This window comes from Erinaceus europaeus, chromosome 5, assembly GCF_950295315.1.
Source record: "Erinaceus europaeus chromosome 5, mEriEur2.1, whole genome shotgun sequence".
NCBI lineage: Eukaryota > Metazoa > Chordata > Mammalia > Eulipotyphla > Erinaceidae > Erinaceus > Erinaceus europaeus.
In genome coordinates, this window is record NC_080166.1 from 113,142,533 (window position 1) to 113,157,677 (window position 15,145).

General features: G+C 35.6%; 1 protein-coding gene across 6 annotated transcripts in view; it reads right to left on the reverse strand.

Moving 5' to 3' along the window:
* NBEA (neurobeachin) overlaps positions 1–15,145 on the reverse strand; it is a 546,841-nt gene that overhangs the window by 82,996 nt on the left and 448,700 nt on the right. For all 6 annotated transcript variants that reach the window (XM_060191623.1, XM_060191622.1, XM_060191624.1 and 3 more), the window contains one exon: positions 2,973–3,113. In XM_060191623.1, coding sequence (XP_060047606.1) covers positions 2,973–3,113 — 141 coding nt within the window. The remainder of the gene's footprint in view (positions 1–2,972; positions 3,114–15,145) is intronic.

A 15,145-nucleotide genomic window follows, 5' to 3' on the forward strand; every position in this document is an offset into this window, starting at 1 on the left:
TCTTTCTCTCATTCACTGTCTCCTCATTCCCTCTCAATTTCTCTCTGTCTCTATGTGAAAAAAAATATTAGGAAAAAAAAAGAAGTATCTCATGGATTGCAATAGGTTAGTTCTATTTTTTTTTCTTGGCTTCAAGAATAAATCCAAAGCAGCAAAGAGAAGTTCAAGTTATTGAAAAAAATTTTCCCTTTTTCTCTCCCTCTTTTAAAACATGCTTTGCTAATTATTTTTTTATTGTTTATTTCTGTTTTACGCAAAGCTACTAAGTCTCTTCTCTGGTGGAAATAATGATTGAAAGTTTGGCTGTATGGTCTATTTGGTGAGCAGAGAAACTAATTTATTAATCTCTCTGTTTTCATGGTTTCCTACTTGTAAGCCTAAATTAAATTAGAATATATTTTATTTCCATTGTAAAGGGTCAGCAGCACTTAGAATTTTGAGTAGTAATTTTTGTGCTTTTTCATCTTCCTGTTTTACTTATGGTTGAGACAGCTGAATGGAAACTATTAGCTCTCTGTATATCTGTAAGTCTTTAATTTGAAAAAATCTTTACTTCTTCAGTCAGTGTGTTTTCCTACATCTGGTAAGTATTAATAAATTATTATGACTCATAAGCTAAAAATGCTCTGTTCTGATAGGTTTACAGTAGTATACAGGTACTTACACAAATCTAAACAAAACAATAATAAGAACTAAAATCCCAGTAATTGCTGCTAACAAGCAATTTGACTGGGGAAGACAAAACTAAAGGCAAAGAACTTTGTTAAGAGTTCTTCCGTACTTGAGATGAGAATAGTGGGAGTCTGATTTAAGGAAATGCCAGTGCTAATACAGAAAAGGAGATAAATACAGAGATGTTTATTGGAAGGACCTATCTGACATGGTAATCAATAAAATGGGGAAAATATAGAGTGCATAACTGAGGGGATCGTTAGGTAATTGGTTTAGATAAAAAATGTAGTAAGAGTGGTCCAGGAAATGGCACAGTGGACTCTCAAGCATGAGGTCCTGAGTTCAATCCCTACTAGCACATATACCAGAGTGATGTCTGGTTCTTAAATTCTCTCCTCCTATCTTTCTCATTTATATAAAGAAATAAAATCTTAAAAAGAAAAGAAAAGAAAATGTAGTAAGAGGGCTGGGTGGTGACACACCTGGTTGACTGCACATATTACAATGTCCAAGGACCCAGGTTTGAGCCCCCAGTTTCCACCTGCAAGGGGAAAGCACTGCAAGTAATGAAGCAGTGCTGCAGGTGTCTCTCTCCCTCTCTCTCCCTCTCCCCCCTTGATTTCTGGCTTTCTCTATCCAACAAATAAATTAAGATAATTAAAAAAAAAAAAAAAGAAAGAAAATGTAGTAAGAAGCTCATTGGGTTTGTAAGGGAGATAAGTTCACTATAAGAAATGGGTTCATAGTATTACACAATGCTCAAGTAGAACTATGAAGACAGATGAAAATATAGGTCAGGAACCTAAGATAAATGTCTGCAGTAAAGACAGAAGTTGGAAGTCATCAGCTTGTAAATGAATGCCATAGAGCATACAGTAAAAATCCTGGAGAATAGAAACATTGAGAAAAAGCTATTTGAGATGGTGTTTGGTCAGGAAAAATTAGGATGATAAGAGTAAAAGCTAGGAGTACTGTCAGAAGAGTCGTGTGAAAGAAACATTTCAAGAAGCAAAGTGGGCCAGGGTGTCAAATGCTTCAGGTACATCTTGAGAAAAACAGCAAGTTCCAGCCACATAATTCGCGACTTGCAGAGAACAATGCAGCCAAATAATGAGGGTAGAACCCAAATTAAGCAGCATGCAGACTGAACTGGATTAGATGAAGGATAAGCAGGGCACAATGCAGCATATCGTCCCCCCCCCAAAAAAAAAAAACATTTAACAATGAAGGGAGAGTGGGCAGGGAAGGGAGAATGCAGAGTGGGCAGGGCTGAAAGGAGGCATGTGTGTATGTCTTAGGAGAAAAAAGAAAGAATTCTTCAAAAAATTAGAAAATATTAAAAATATAGCCTAATAAGAGTAAAAGCAAGGGCAGAGTGCCAACTTGAGACAATTAATGAGAAAGGACCTTGTGATATCTTAGATAGCAAGATACACTATAGAAGCTTAGTTCCTTTTATAACTGCTATAAGTTTAGGGATCCCACAATAATAATATTCTTAACCAGATTTTGCAAATGAGAAAACTCATTAAAAAAAAAAAAGAAAAGGATTAAGGCTGAGTGGTGACACACATTATCATGTGCCAGGACCTGTGTTCAAGCCCCAGTCCCCACCTGCAGGGTAGGCTGCAAGAGGGGCAAAGCAGCGCTGTAGTTCTTTCTGTCCCTCTCTACTTCCCCTTTCAATTGCTCTCTGCCCTGTCAAAATTAAGAAGGGGGGGGGAGAAGGAGAAAGAAAGGAAAGAAGGAAGGATGAATACATGAATCAATACCAATATTTTGCTAGAGTTTGGGTTCTATCATACCTTCACTGGCTTTTAACTTGTGTTTAAAACAAATAGCCAGAGGCTGGGCAGTAGCGCAGTGGGTGAACCCCAAGTGGCACAAAGCGCAAGGACCCACTAAGGATCCCTGTTCAAGCCCCCGGCTTCCCACCTGTAAGGGGGGTCACTTCGCAAGCAGTGAAGCAAGTCTGTAGGTGTCTATCTTTCTCTCCCCCTCTCTGTCTTTCCCTCCTCTCTCCATTTTTCTGTCCTATCCAACAACAACGACAAAAATAATAATAACAACATCGATAAACAACAAGGGCAACAAAAGGGAAAAAACAGCCTCCAGGAGCAGTGGATTCATAGTGCAGGCACCAAAACCCAGCAATAACCCTGGAGGCACACACACACACACACACACACACACACACACACACACACACACACACACACACACACGCCAGTGTACTTTGTTTTTATTTTGTTGACATGATACAACTGAAAGGCAAATAGTAACTTAAGGAAGATACTCACAATTCGCACAAGCCAGGATAAGGTAGATGTTGCTGTTGAATAATGCGTATTATAATGGTAGGGTGGGCTTTGGTCATCTTCCCAAGTCTCATAACGCTCTGCATAAAACACAGCTCTCTTTGGATTCAAAGCACCAATTGGCTGTTAAAACAGGAAAAAAAATCATTTTGTTCACTGGTCATAATAGACATCCTATATTATAACTCTTTATTCTGAAAGTATGTTACCCATTCATTTTTAAGCATAAAATGCAGTTTTGCATTATGTTTTTATAAAATTTAATTTTGCTATTAATTATAATCATTACACTTGGATAACAAATAGCTCACGTAGATTATTTGAGGTTTCTATATTTCACTAATATGTCTTAGTAAACTTTTAGGACAAAACCTACAATTTTTCTTATTTTCCTGCCTACTTAGCATTATGAACAGTTAGCTTGAGCTTGAACATAAAAAAAAAAAAAAATCCAACAAGGAGAAGCTGAAGCAGTTGACCATGTGACAACCATATTAGAGAAACCCTTGTCTTAAAAGTGTACCACCCAGAGTGTCAAAGACAAGAATCACCCATATGGCAAGCCTGTTAAAATGTTAGTTCCACTCTATTATTATACAGATGGAATATTATTCTTTTAAAGTTAAAATATAAAACTAAGGCTGGTGGAAATCATATAGGCAATTCAATCCATATTAACTGAAAACATTTAAAGTCAGTAAGACTTTCCCTACTTGTACTACCACACTAACAATGGTAGTATTAATGCCTGAAATGAGCCGCACAATAAATGGCTGACTATGTAATACATATATTTTTTCAATAAGGAATATATTATTTGATTTATGTCTCAACATCTTTGTATACATACAAAGCTAGCACACAGTCTAGAATTTCTAGTATATAATCTTCACAATTTCAAGAAGCAAATTGCCTTTGCTTTTTATCTTATTCCATATAGGACATGGAGTCAACTCTTAGACCGAATAGGTGCATTATTCTGTTTTAGGTTGTATTCTACAAAAATGAGTACTTACACTGAAAGTAGAAGATGAATATAAGTATGATATAGAACTCCTTTATTTCAAAATTTAATACTAGTGTTTAAGTCCAATGTTCCCCCCAAGGCTTAATTTTAACAAGAGAAGTGGTAGAATATCCGTGTTTCAATGGGACAAATAATGTTACACAAGAGAGCAAGATTCATTTATAAATAGCTTGTAAGCATTTTCTTTTGGTCCTAGGGGACAAATTCAAACACAGTGAAGTCAGAACTTAAAAGTCTGTTAAAATTTCCATAATAAACTCTTAATTGCAAGGGCTCTTATCTTGAATATTCAAATTATTTGCTTATTAAGTTCGGTTTGCTCTTTAACTTAATAAAGGCTAAAGTATTACTTTTTAAAACTTTAGATCTTTTATGTTTTAAGGTTTAAACTGTATCCTATGTTAAACCTTGCTACCTCTCAAAGCTCACTTAGGAATAAAAAAAAAGTACTGCAATTTCATTAAGTACTGCATACTTAAAATACAGAACAAATCTATACTTACTTGTTTGATGAAAGGGTAATTACTAGAAAGGAATGAACTATTTACTTTTCTAGATATGCAAATATCTTTTTTTGTTGTTGTTGTTGGTCACCAGGGTAAATTTTGGGACTGGGGACCTACCTACACAGTATCTTCACTATTCCTAGTGATCACTGATAGATGTTTATTGGGTATTTATGTTATTAAGGCTTTTCAGAAACACTACTGGAAACAGAATGATTTTGCACACATCAGTGTTCTCAATTTTTTCACTTACATTTGTGTTCTCAGTAGAAACCCTTTTTGCAATAACTGTTTTATTATTATTACTATTTGACACCAGGGTTATTGCTAGGGTTTGGTGACTGTAAGGCTCCAATCTGCTTTCTTTTCTTCCTTCCTTCCTTCCTTTCTTTCTTTCTTTTTCTTTCTTTTTTTTTTTTTTTTTGGATAATAGGTGAGAGATAGAGATAGTAAAAGAGAGATGAGTGAGAGAGACACAGGAGAGATGCATCACAGCTCCACCACTTTTAAAGCTTCTCCCCTCCCTGCAGATCCAAACATTCCAGCTTCTATTGTCTCCAAGAGAAATGCTACCTGCTCAACAGAATGATCAGAGCAAATGAGCCTGGAGTCCTGTGAACGTGCAATGGAAAAGGGGGTTCCAACTGGCAGGAAGCCTGCTATGGGTGCCCCCCTTATACTGAAGTTGACCACCTCATACAAATGATGTTCCCCAGGGAATTCTGGGAACATGAAAGTACTGGGTGACCACCAGCTTGTGCAGGTATGTAACATGCTCTACCAGGTGATGGCTTATCTGATACAGCCTCCTTGTCTTCATAACAATTGTTAACATGCACTAGAACTAGTTATTTCTTTAAAAAAATTAAAAATTCCTATTTGCAAAATTATGCTATATTTTTCTTTGGTTCCATTATTCTCCCTTTTCCTTAATCTTGATTTATCAATGCTTTTCTATTTTATATAAGCTTAAAGTTTAAACAACCTTAAATTTTTTATGAAAAGGGTCTTAGAATTACCAAAGACATAAAAATGAGCAACTTAAATAAAAACACTTTTTGTGACAGTATAAGAAACATTAAGGAGATCGGAGAATATATTAAATATATAAAAATCTGAGTAAAGAGCTGGTTTGACTTGAATAAATAAATGAAAACCAAATGTGGATTGTTTTGAAAAATAGTCAATACCATTACAATAGATGATCACTTTTAAGAACAGAAAGGTTTTGAAGGGAAATTAGAGTAGTGTGGTGGGGTTCCCCCCCCCCGCCAAATAAAATTTTAAAAAAATGGGCCGATCCATGGTTCACTAATTGGCACCACATAAGATAATATTTCGTGTCTTGAATCAATGTATATAAAGACTTAACGCTTATTATGATGCTCGTGAGATTTGGATTCTAATGTATACAACACAGCACTGGCTTTTCATGATTAAATACAAAATTCTGAGCGTGATGTCATTTTTTTCTTTTATAACTTCTTATTTAATTATATATTTATCACTGCTCCTCAAAGATGAATCACACATGCCTACTAATTACCCTGACTTCCTTGCATTATAGATGAGGATAATGAAGAAAAGTCAAAGTAAGATCATATTGCTAACCAGTTGTCATACATTTTTACAGAACTGAGACTCAGAGCCTGAAGTTGGTTACACCTTGTTTATTTTTTTAGTTTTAGCTTCTATGGAGTACTTCTTTTAGATCTGTCAACACCTGTAATACTTTTGACATTCTAAAGTAGCTATCTTGTCATCTTTCATTATACTAACCAAGAGTTTGGGGCTACTGTAAAAATACTTCAGGAGTTCTTGCTTTTTACTTTTAGTCATGAGCTTCATAATTATCATGCTTATAATTCTAAATTATGACAATCTAGAAATCATACCTAAAAGGTGTTTTTGGGCTCAAGTAAATTTCCTACCTCTTTTTGTCTGACCAGGAAATTTCAACTCACTCTTCTGGAAGCAGCTCAGACTTCATCCATAATGTCTTACATGACACCATCTGATAACAGTTAGGCAGGCTTATAACTTCTATCACCCAGTGGACAAGCACTTGAAGTGAGTGCCCTATGTTTTACTCATCTTTGTATTCTCAGCACCTAGTAGAGTACTTGCCTCTTTTTAGGTGTATAATAAATGTTGAATAACTGAATAAGGAGTGATGCCGTTACATATTTCAAATTAGGGAAATTTTATGCAAAAATTTAGGCAGATATCAGAAGGCAATAGAGCAAAAATATTTATAGCACATGACAGTCCATTTACTGATTTCATCAGTAAAACTAATGAAAATCTAACTAGATAAATATGTGTCTAAATGTATAAGCACAGAGAGACAAAAGTCTAAGTAAATGAACAAATACCAGAGATAAGTTCTCTACTGACAATTAAAGATAAATAGAAGGCTAGAAACGTCCAGAGATAGAGAAGGCATCTCTCAAGAAGAAGCTCTGAGCTGAGATATGAACAACCAGAAGGAATCCAGTCAGCTGAAATTCTGAAGTGAGAATTTAAGACAGAAGTAGAGCAAGGACAAAGGCTGGGGGTGACAGGCTGACATTTTCACAGACTAGAAAGAAAGACTGTGACTAAAACAAAGATGAGAGGAGGAAGGGTTTATGAGGTGATAGTAAAGGGTTATCACATGGTTTTGTTGACCAAGGTGACGAAATACAGTTTTTGCTAAGTGCAGTAGAAAACTACTAAGTGGTTTAAGACAGAAGAGAAACAAGATATGGGTTAGCTTTTAGAAAGCTAATTCCAATGGTTTTGTGGAGCAAGGGTGATAGGTAGTGTAAAATTATCACTACTCATAGTTGATTGAAAAAACATTAGTTCAAAAACAGAACCATAAAGCATCATTAATATTTCACTAGATATTATGTAATGTGGATATATATATATATATATATATATATACACACATATAATTTTTCAGAGAAAAATTGTGGAGTTGGTACATACAATTATAACAGTACTTATATATAGTTTCACTCCTTCCCAAAGTGAGAGTGATGGAAGCTTTTTGGTTTTTCCTAATATAATTTTATTGAGTAACCAAGAAATGAGTTTATCTTAGTATGGGACTTCAGCTGCCTTTTTTAGATATAACGTGCAGAAATAGCTTTCATTGTGATCATTTTCAGTTTCATAAATATTAATAAATAAATTATACTAACCTTACATGTTAGCTAGCCAACAATAAAGATGAGTTCCAAAGAGGTATGCTCCTATAATCAGCCTTTACTAATGATTTACTTACCAGATAGCAGAACAAATTGAATGGCAACCATGAGGGGATAAAGAGAAAGCTAGAAGATGAAGTATTCTAAAGGGTAGTTCAAATGGTCTCTTCAGTAAGTCAGTATTATGAAAGAAAATTGGCAGTGGTAGCTAGGAGATAGTCTAGCCTAACACAATTAGGATTTATAAGAATCAAAAGTGCTTCATATTTTGGACTGTTCTTACAGATAGAAATACTTTAGTTTATAAATTTTGTAGATATAGAAATATTTTAGTTTGAAAATTCTGTATTTTAAATAATGAAGCATTAATAAAAGGAAACACCAAAATTATATTTTGACTATAGTTCCTTATATTTATGACTATCTTTTTATCAGTATGGAGTAAAATAATGAATTATATGAAGAGAGGCAAACTTTTTGTCAAAGCTGCACTGTGATCATTTATTTAGTTTAGTCATACTATGTCAGTAGCATACGGATGTGAAGTTTTTGGATGTGCAGGATGAGTCCCTTGTATATGTCTTTTGTTTTTAATATTTTATTTGTTTTAATGAGAGAGATACAGAGGGACAGAGACAAGAGTACTGCTCAGCTCTGGCTTATGGTGGTGCATGGGACTGAACTTGGGACCTCAGAATTGGAGGCATGAGAGTTATTTGCACAACTATTATGATGCCTTGCCAACTCTCCTTAATATTGGGTTGTTGCAAAAGTCATGATGCATCTTTGAATAGAGAAAACAAAAAAAATATCATGACCTTTTTGGTATCCCAATATATTTATTTTGCTGCCTCTATCAACATATGTCCACAATGCAGGGCATTCTGGAAAAGTGAGAAGCATCTAAAAGATAAAATATAGCATATATTTTATCTTTTAGATAGGATATATATCCATGTACCTATTATAGAGAGAATTGGTAAAAAAAAAATTAAAGAAAATGCAGTCTAGATAGCCAGGCCAATTCATCACAGATTTGTGAGGATAAATGAGAAAACTTACGTAAGGTATCTAGCAGATGGCTGGCATATATTAAACTCATGTCAAATGCTGGCTGCTTTTGTTGTCATTATCCAAGGATAAAGTCCAAGAATATTAGTTTCAATAATCTTAGTAAAAAGACGCATTTTTACACAAATAGCATGGAGGTAGAACTAAAAGTATCTTAAAACTTCATGCTCAGCTCAAAATGTATTAGGTAGTAGGATGATGATGGGGCTACAAATTAGCTTCAAGATCATCTCTAATTAGTTAATATTCTGTTTTCAGTTGGAAGAAAAGGCTCATGGAGACTGAATTTGGCCTAGTTTTGCTGTGAAAATACTGTACTTTAGCTGTGACATGTGGCTGGTGAAATGAATGCTTTATCTATAGTGGACGTTCTAGAGGCGGTATTCTTCCAAAAGCACATACCAAGAAGGCACTTCTAATGTTCCCATTTTCTTCTGCAACCGCTTAAAATTTTCAACACAGCTTAAAATTTTCAAAGCAAAGCAAACTCTAGTATTTCCCCCGCTCCTCTCCCTCTCTTTCTGAAATGAGAGACAACTGGCTAAAGAGGAAGGGGCAAAAACAGAGGCTTCAAGTTTCCTGCCGCCCTATGTATAATAAACATATGCTTTCAACAAACACAGGGATAAAAACAAAATATACACCTCACTATTCTTGATCTCCACATTGCGATAGCAACATATTTCTTTGTACATGTCTGTTCTTCCTTTACAAAAGAAGATGTATGTTTGTATGTATCTGATTATCATAAAACTTAAGGTATATATTTTTAATGTTTTTTTCTATGTAAAAAATGCATCATGACTTTTCTGACAACCCATTATGAGACAGATAGAACCAGAGCACTGCTCAGTTCTCTGGCATAAGGTGGTTGGTGCCTGGGAACAGACGTGAAGCCACTGGGGTCTCTTGCATGCAAATTAGTGTGTTAACCGGCTAAGCTATCTCCCAGACTCCTCTTCTTTCATTAGGAGGGAAAGAACATGGTAAACCATGGATAAACTAAAACAGACTGTAGTTTTAAGGCTAATTACCAGTTCCTACCATCTTAAAAACATCTTAAAGTGATTTATTTATTTATCTCCTTTGTTTTGGGGACCCATGCATGTGTAATTTCACTGCTTCCCAAGCAACTTTTACAGATTTTCCATTTCAGAGAAAGAGTCAGAGAGGAGAGATAACACAGTACCCCTCTATCATCTATGAGCTCTTCCCTAGTGCCATGGCATTCTCATATGGTGGGGAGGGTTTGAATCCTGTGCCATAAGTATGGAAAGGTATGCACTGTGCTGACTGAGCTATCTCCTGGCCCTTCTTACTATCTTTTAACTCGAGTCAGGCACAGAGTTAGTGGGCAGTTAATGCTTATAAATGAAGGAATCAACAAATGAATAAAATTATTAATGTAGGTAAGTTAAAATTTGAAACTATCCCCTTTTAAATTATCCCCTTTGCAAATTATACTCACAGCTTGGATTATTCTATAAGGTTTTTTTTTTATTTTAATTTTTAAAAAAATTTGGATAGAGACAGAGAGAAATTGAGAGGGAAAGGGGACAGAGAAAGAGAGACACCTAGAGCACTGCTTCATCTCTTGTAAAGCTTCTCCCATACAGGTAGGGACCAGGGAATTGAACTAAGCTCCTTGAGCATTGCAATGTGTGCACTCAACCTGGTGCACCACTGTCCTGTCCCTCCATAAATTTAACACAGTATCCAAATACTGCCAATCCAAATACTTGCCTTACACTAGTAATTATTCAGCACTGCATTATAAGCAAGCCTAATAAAAATAATTTTCAAACTAAGGGGTATATTAAAGTGGAATTCAAAATATGCTTAGAAAAACATTTCAAATTTGGGAATATTTTTTAGCATTAAATTTACATGTTCACATTTTTTATCTTCTATTATTATTTTTTAAAATATATTTATTTATTTATTATTTATTCCCTTCTGTTGCCCTTGTTTTATTGTTGTAGTTATGACTGGTGTCGTTGTTGTTGGATAGGACAGAGAGAAATGGAGAGAGGAGGGGAAGACAGAGAGGAGAGAAAGACAGACACCTGCAGACTTGCTTCACCACCTGTGAAGTGACTCCCCTACAGGTGGGGAACTGGGGGCTTGAACCGGGATCCTTATGCCAGTCCTTGCGCTTTGTGCCACATGCACTTAACCCGCTGCACTACCGCCTGACTCCCATCTTCTAGTATTACATCATCATCGTCAGCTATTAAAACACTTTAATGGTTGTGTTCATATTTCATATTTTCTCACTTATATTGGCAAGAGCATATACTAACCTAAGTAAGATTAGTTTCATTTTTAGATGCTGTTACTTTAATTTTGAAGGTTAAGCAAATGCTTTATTATCTTTAGACCCACCAAAATCTAAAATGGCCTTCGTAATATTTATACTAACTCTGTTTAAATATATATATATATATATATATATAATTTATTAATGAGAACCAGAGTTACTCTTGATACATGCAGTGACAATGCTTGAACTTGTAATTTCATGCTTGCAGAGTCCAAGGCTTTATCCACTGTGCCAAACTTTATCCTGGGCCAAACTGAATTCTAAAGTGTGCAGTATTTTTCAATGCAACATAGTACAAACTACACACAATCACTATCTTAAGATACAGTCTATTTAATGAAAGTTCAGGCTTTCTTTTTATGGTTTTAATTCTTTCTTAAAAGTTGAGAAAACGAACATTACTTCTGCATGATCAAGAAAGATAAAATAACTGCTGAAACTTGCATTGCTTGGCTGAGTTGAGCATTCCTCACATTAACAACATAAACTCTTTTTCTGTAGGGTGTAGAGGCATTCGGCAGAATCAAGGGTGGTTGGTTGTGGATGGCTGAATAATATTCACACTTCAGTGCATCCATTTGCATTATCACATTTCGAAGCCTCAGGCATTATCACTTCCTTTTTTTAAGTGGCATAATAATTTGGGAAATGGTTATGCTTATCATCATCTGTCAGTCAAACAACCTTGTGTTAACAAAATGTATTTTTTTCACTCAATGAATGGGTGTGTGTGTGTGTGTGTGTGTGTGTGTGTGTGTGTGTAATGTCTTGCACTCGTGTCAACATTAGCAGGACTTAGTGTTGTGATGAAACTATTTCATTTACCAGAGGGCATGACTAGGAAATAGGAAAATCCCATTTGCACTTTAATGAGCAGAGGCTGTGCGTCATGTCAAAGTCATGTAACCACTGTAATTTAAGAGGAAAGTTCATGTGAGATATGTAAATAACTGAGACACTAGCATATACCACATTTGAAGATATATTTTGCCACAAGATCATATACTCATAAGGGAAATCTATATAAATGGTGGGTATGGGGCTGTTCTATCCACTACTGGTTGAGTACTGAAAAGATAAAGACAGGGGCCAATGAGATAACTCAGTGGTAGAACACATGCCTTACTTTCATGAGATCATGAGTTCAAAACCCAGAGAAGGTAGAGCGGTGCTCTGTTCTTACAGTTCCTGTCATTCATTTTATATATATATATAATTTAAAAAGTTACTTAAAAAAAACAATTCAATGGCAGATTGTTTCACTTGCTATCTATAATATAAAAAATAATCAGTCATAACTTCCAATCTGTACTTGCCAATAAATATTTAACAAGTTTTTGATACTAAGATCTTGATAATTTGACCACCGAAGTGATAAAAAAAAAAAGGGGGGACGGGTGTTGGTGCACCTGGTTGAGCGCACATGTTAGAATGTGCAAGGATCTGGGCTCAAGCCCCCATCCCCACTGTAGGGGGAAAGCTTTGCGAGTGGTGAAGCAGTGTTGTAGGTGTCTCTCTCCCTAATTTCCCTCTACACTTTCAACTTGTGGCTGTCTCTATCCAATAAATAAAGATAATAAGAAAAAAGAAAACTATAGGCCTATATCCCTGATGAATATTTTTTTAAATCATACTTTTTTTATTTCCTTTTTTTGTTGTTGACCTTGTTTTGTTGTTGTAGTTATTATTGATGTCATTGTTGGATAGGACAGAGAGAAATGGAGAGAGGCAGGGAAGACAGAGAGGGGGAGAGAAAGATAGACACCTACAGACCTGCTTCACCGCCTGTGAAGTGACTCCCCTGCAGGTGGGGACCCGGGTGCTCGAACCAGGATTCTTAAGCCGGTCCTTGTGCTTTGCACCATGTGCACTTAACCCACTGTGCTACCGCCCAACTCCTCCTGATGAATATTAATGCAAAGATCCTCAACAAAATTTGGCAAATCAAATCCAACATCTTGAGTTGTTTGCTTACCATCAACTATGCCCCACTTCTTAAAAATATTTATTTATTTTCCCTTTTGTTGCCCTTGTTGTTTTTTATTGTTGTTGTAGTTATTATTGTTGTCACTGTTGGATAGGACAGAGACAAATGAAGAGAGGAGGGGAAGACAGAGAGGAGGAGAGAAAGATAAGACACCTACAGACCTGCTTCACTGCCTGTGAAGTGCTTCCCCTGCAGGTGGGGAGCCCGGGGCTGGAACCAGGATCCTTAAGCCAGTCCTTGTGTTTTGTACCACATGCGCTTAACCTGCTGCGCGACCGCCCAACTACCCACCCACTTCTTTTGAGAACAAGAAACTGAATAACCCTCAACTAACTCTTATCTCACTACCACTAGATCAATGTTTTCAATTTTTTAATACAGTAAAAAATACAAAAATTATTTGGAGTTCCAAAGACTATTAGGAAATACTAATAGGATTGCAACCCATGTGACTCAGAAGTAGCTTCTTTTGTTGGTAGGAACCGTTTAGAATGTTCTTGGTTGGTGATGTCATTCAAACATTCTAAATCTTCCTTGAACTTCTGAAGATTAACAAGCTCTCCATTAAATTTTTATTGATGGCACTGATTATAACTACAGAAATTTTGTGTGTTTCTTAGTGACCATTGTTTCATTGCAGTATTGCACTAGTAACAGTTTTTCCTCATAAGTAAATAATTATACTTCAAACTTCATTTTCCCATTAGGCATATACTAGGATACAACCTCATACATTAAAATACTGTTTATTAATGATTCTATAGAGGTTTTTCTAGGGTTTCAAGCCCATTTGTAAGAGGTTCCCATTAAGAATTCAATGAAGCATGGGGACAATGGAAGAGTAATATATTAACACACCAAAAGGCTTTAACTTGCTAACATTTTCCTATCATGTTAGTCTGACAGGATATAAAGAACAAATTGCTAAAGCAGGGACCATAAGAGAAATGAAAGAAGAAGTTTGAGCACATAGGTTCAAATATTTACTACATGGAGAAATTTGTTTACAAAAGCACAGTTACTACTCACATTGCCTACTTTATTCAGGTGCCTCATCTGTTTACTTCTTGTACTTATTTAACATTATATTAAAGTAGAAGAGTTCATGTGAGTCACAAAAGGAAGAATGCTGCTAAAGATGGATATGATAAGACAGATCAGTTTTAAAAACTGAAGAATGTTTATATAGTCTAGTTAGTTCAGAAATATGGCTTCCCAAAAAGAGAAGGACAAATAATGATGACCTCACTTCTAAGTGGAACTTAAGAAACAGGGAGAGAAAGGGAAAACATAAGGTGAAACTTGGACTGGGTGTGGTGTATGGCAACAAAGCTTCAGAATTTGGGGAAAGGAGGAAGGAGAGACTGGAGAGGATGTTGGAATCAGTGGAGGGAGCTCTAGGTAGGGGATGAGAATGTTTTGCAGATACCTGCACAGTGAGACAAGAAATTGTACCTACATGTTAACTGTACTGTTGAACCATTAACCCCCAATAAAATGATAAAAATAAATAATAAAACAGGAATGTGGCTTCCTCATTTAATTCATATGTTCTATATGAATAAACAAATTGTATAACTACTAGTAAATGTTTTTGTCATATATCTTCTAAAATCTATACTAATCATAGCGAAGGCCATTTTCTCTGGTTAAAATAGCACTGAAAGAACATTAGAATTCAATGTCTTAAGAGTGGTTGAGAATGAACTCTCCAATTTGGTCGTCCCTGTTGGCATGAATACTGACCTCACAAATCTCTGCTGACTGGTTGTCCTCTTAGTTTTGGAATGGGCTCTTTTCAAATGGATTGTAACTATTTACTTTTACTGAATACAGTGCTTGATATATAAAAAGTGTGTGACATACATATGTTGACTGAATGAATATAAGAGGACAGAACGAAGAAACTTGGGTTGATGAATTTCCTTACCTCCATGATATTCTTTAGTTTTTTTTTCCCTGAAGAGCATATCTCCCTTATTTTAAAAAGAATCTAAAATGTTAGATGACTTAGCAGCTAAGGTTTAATAAGGAAGTTACATAA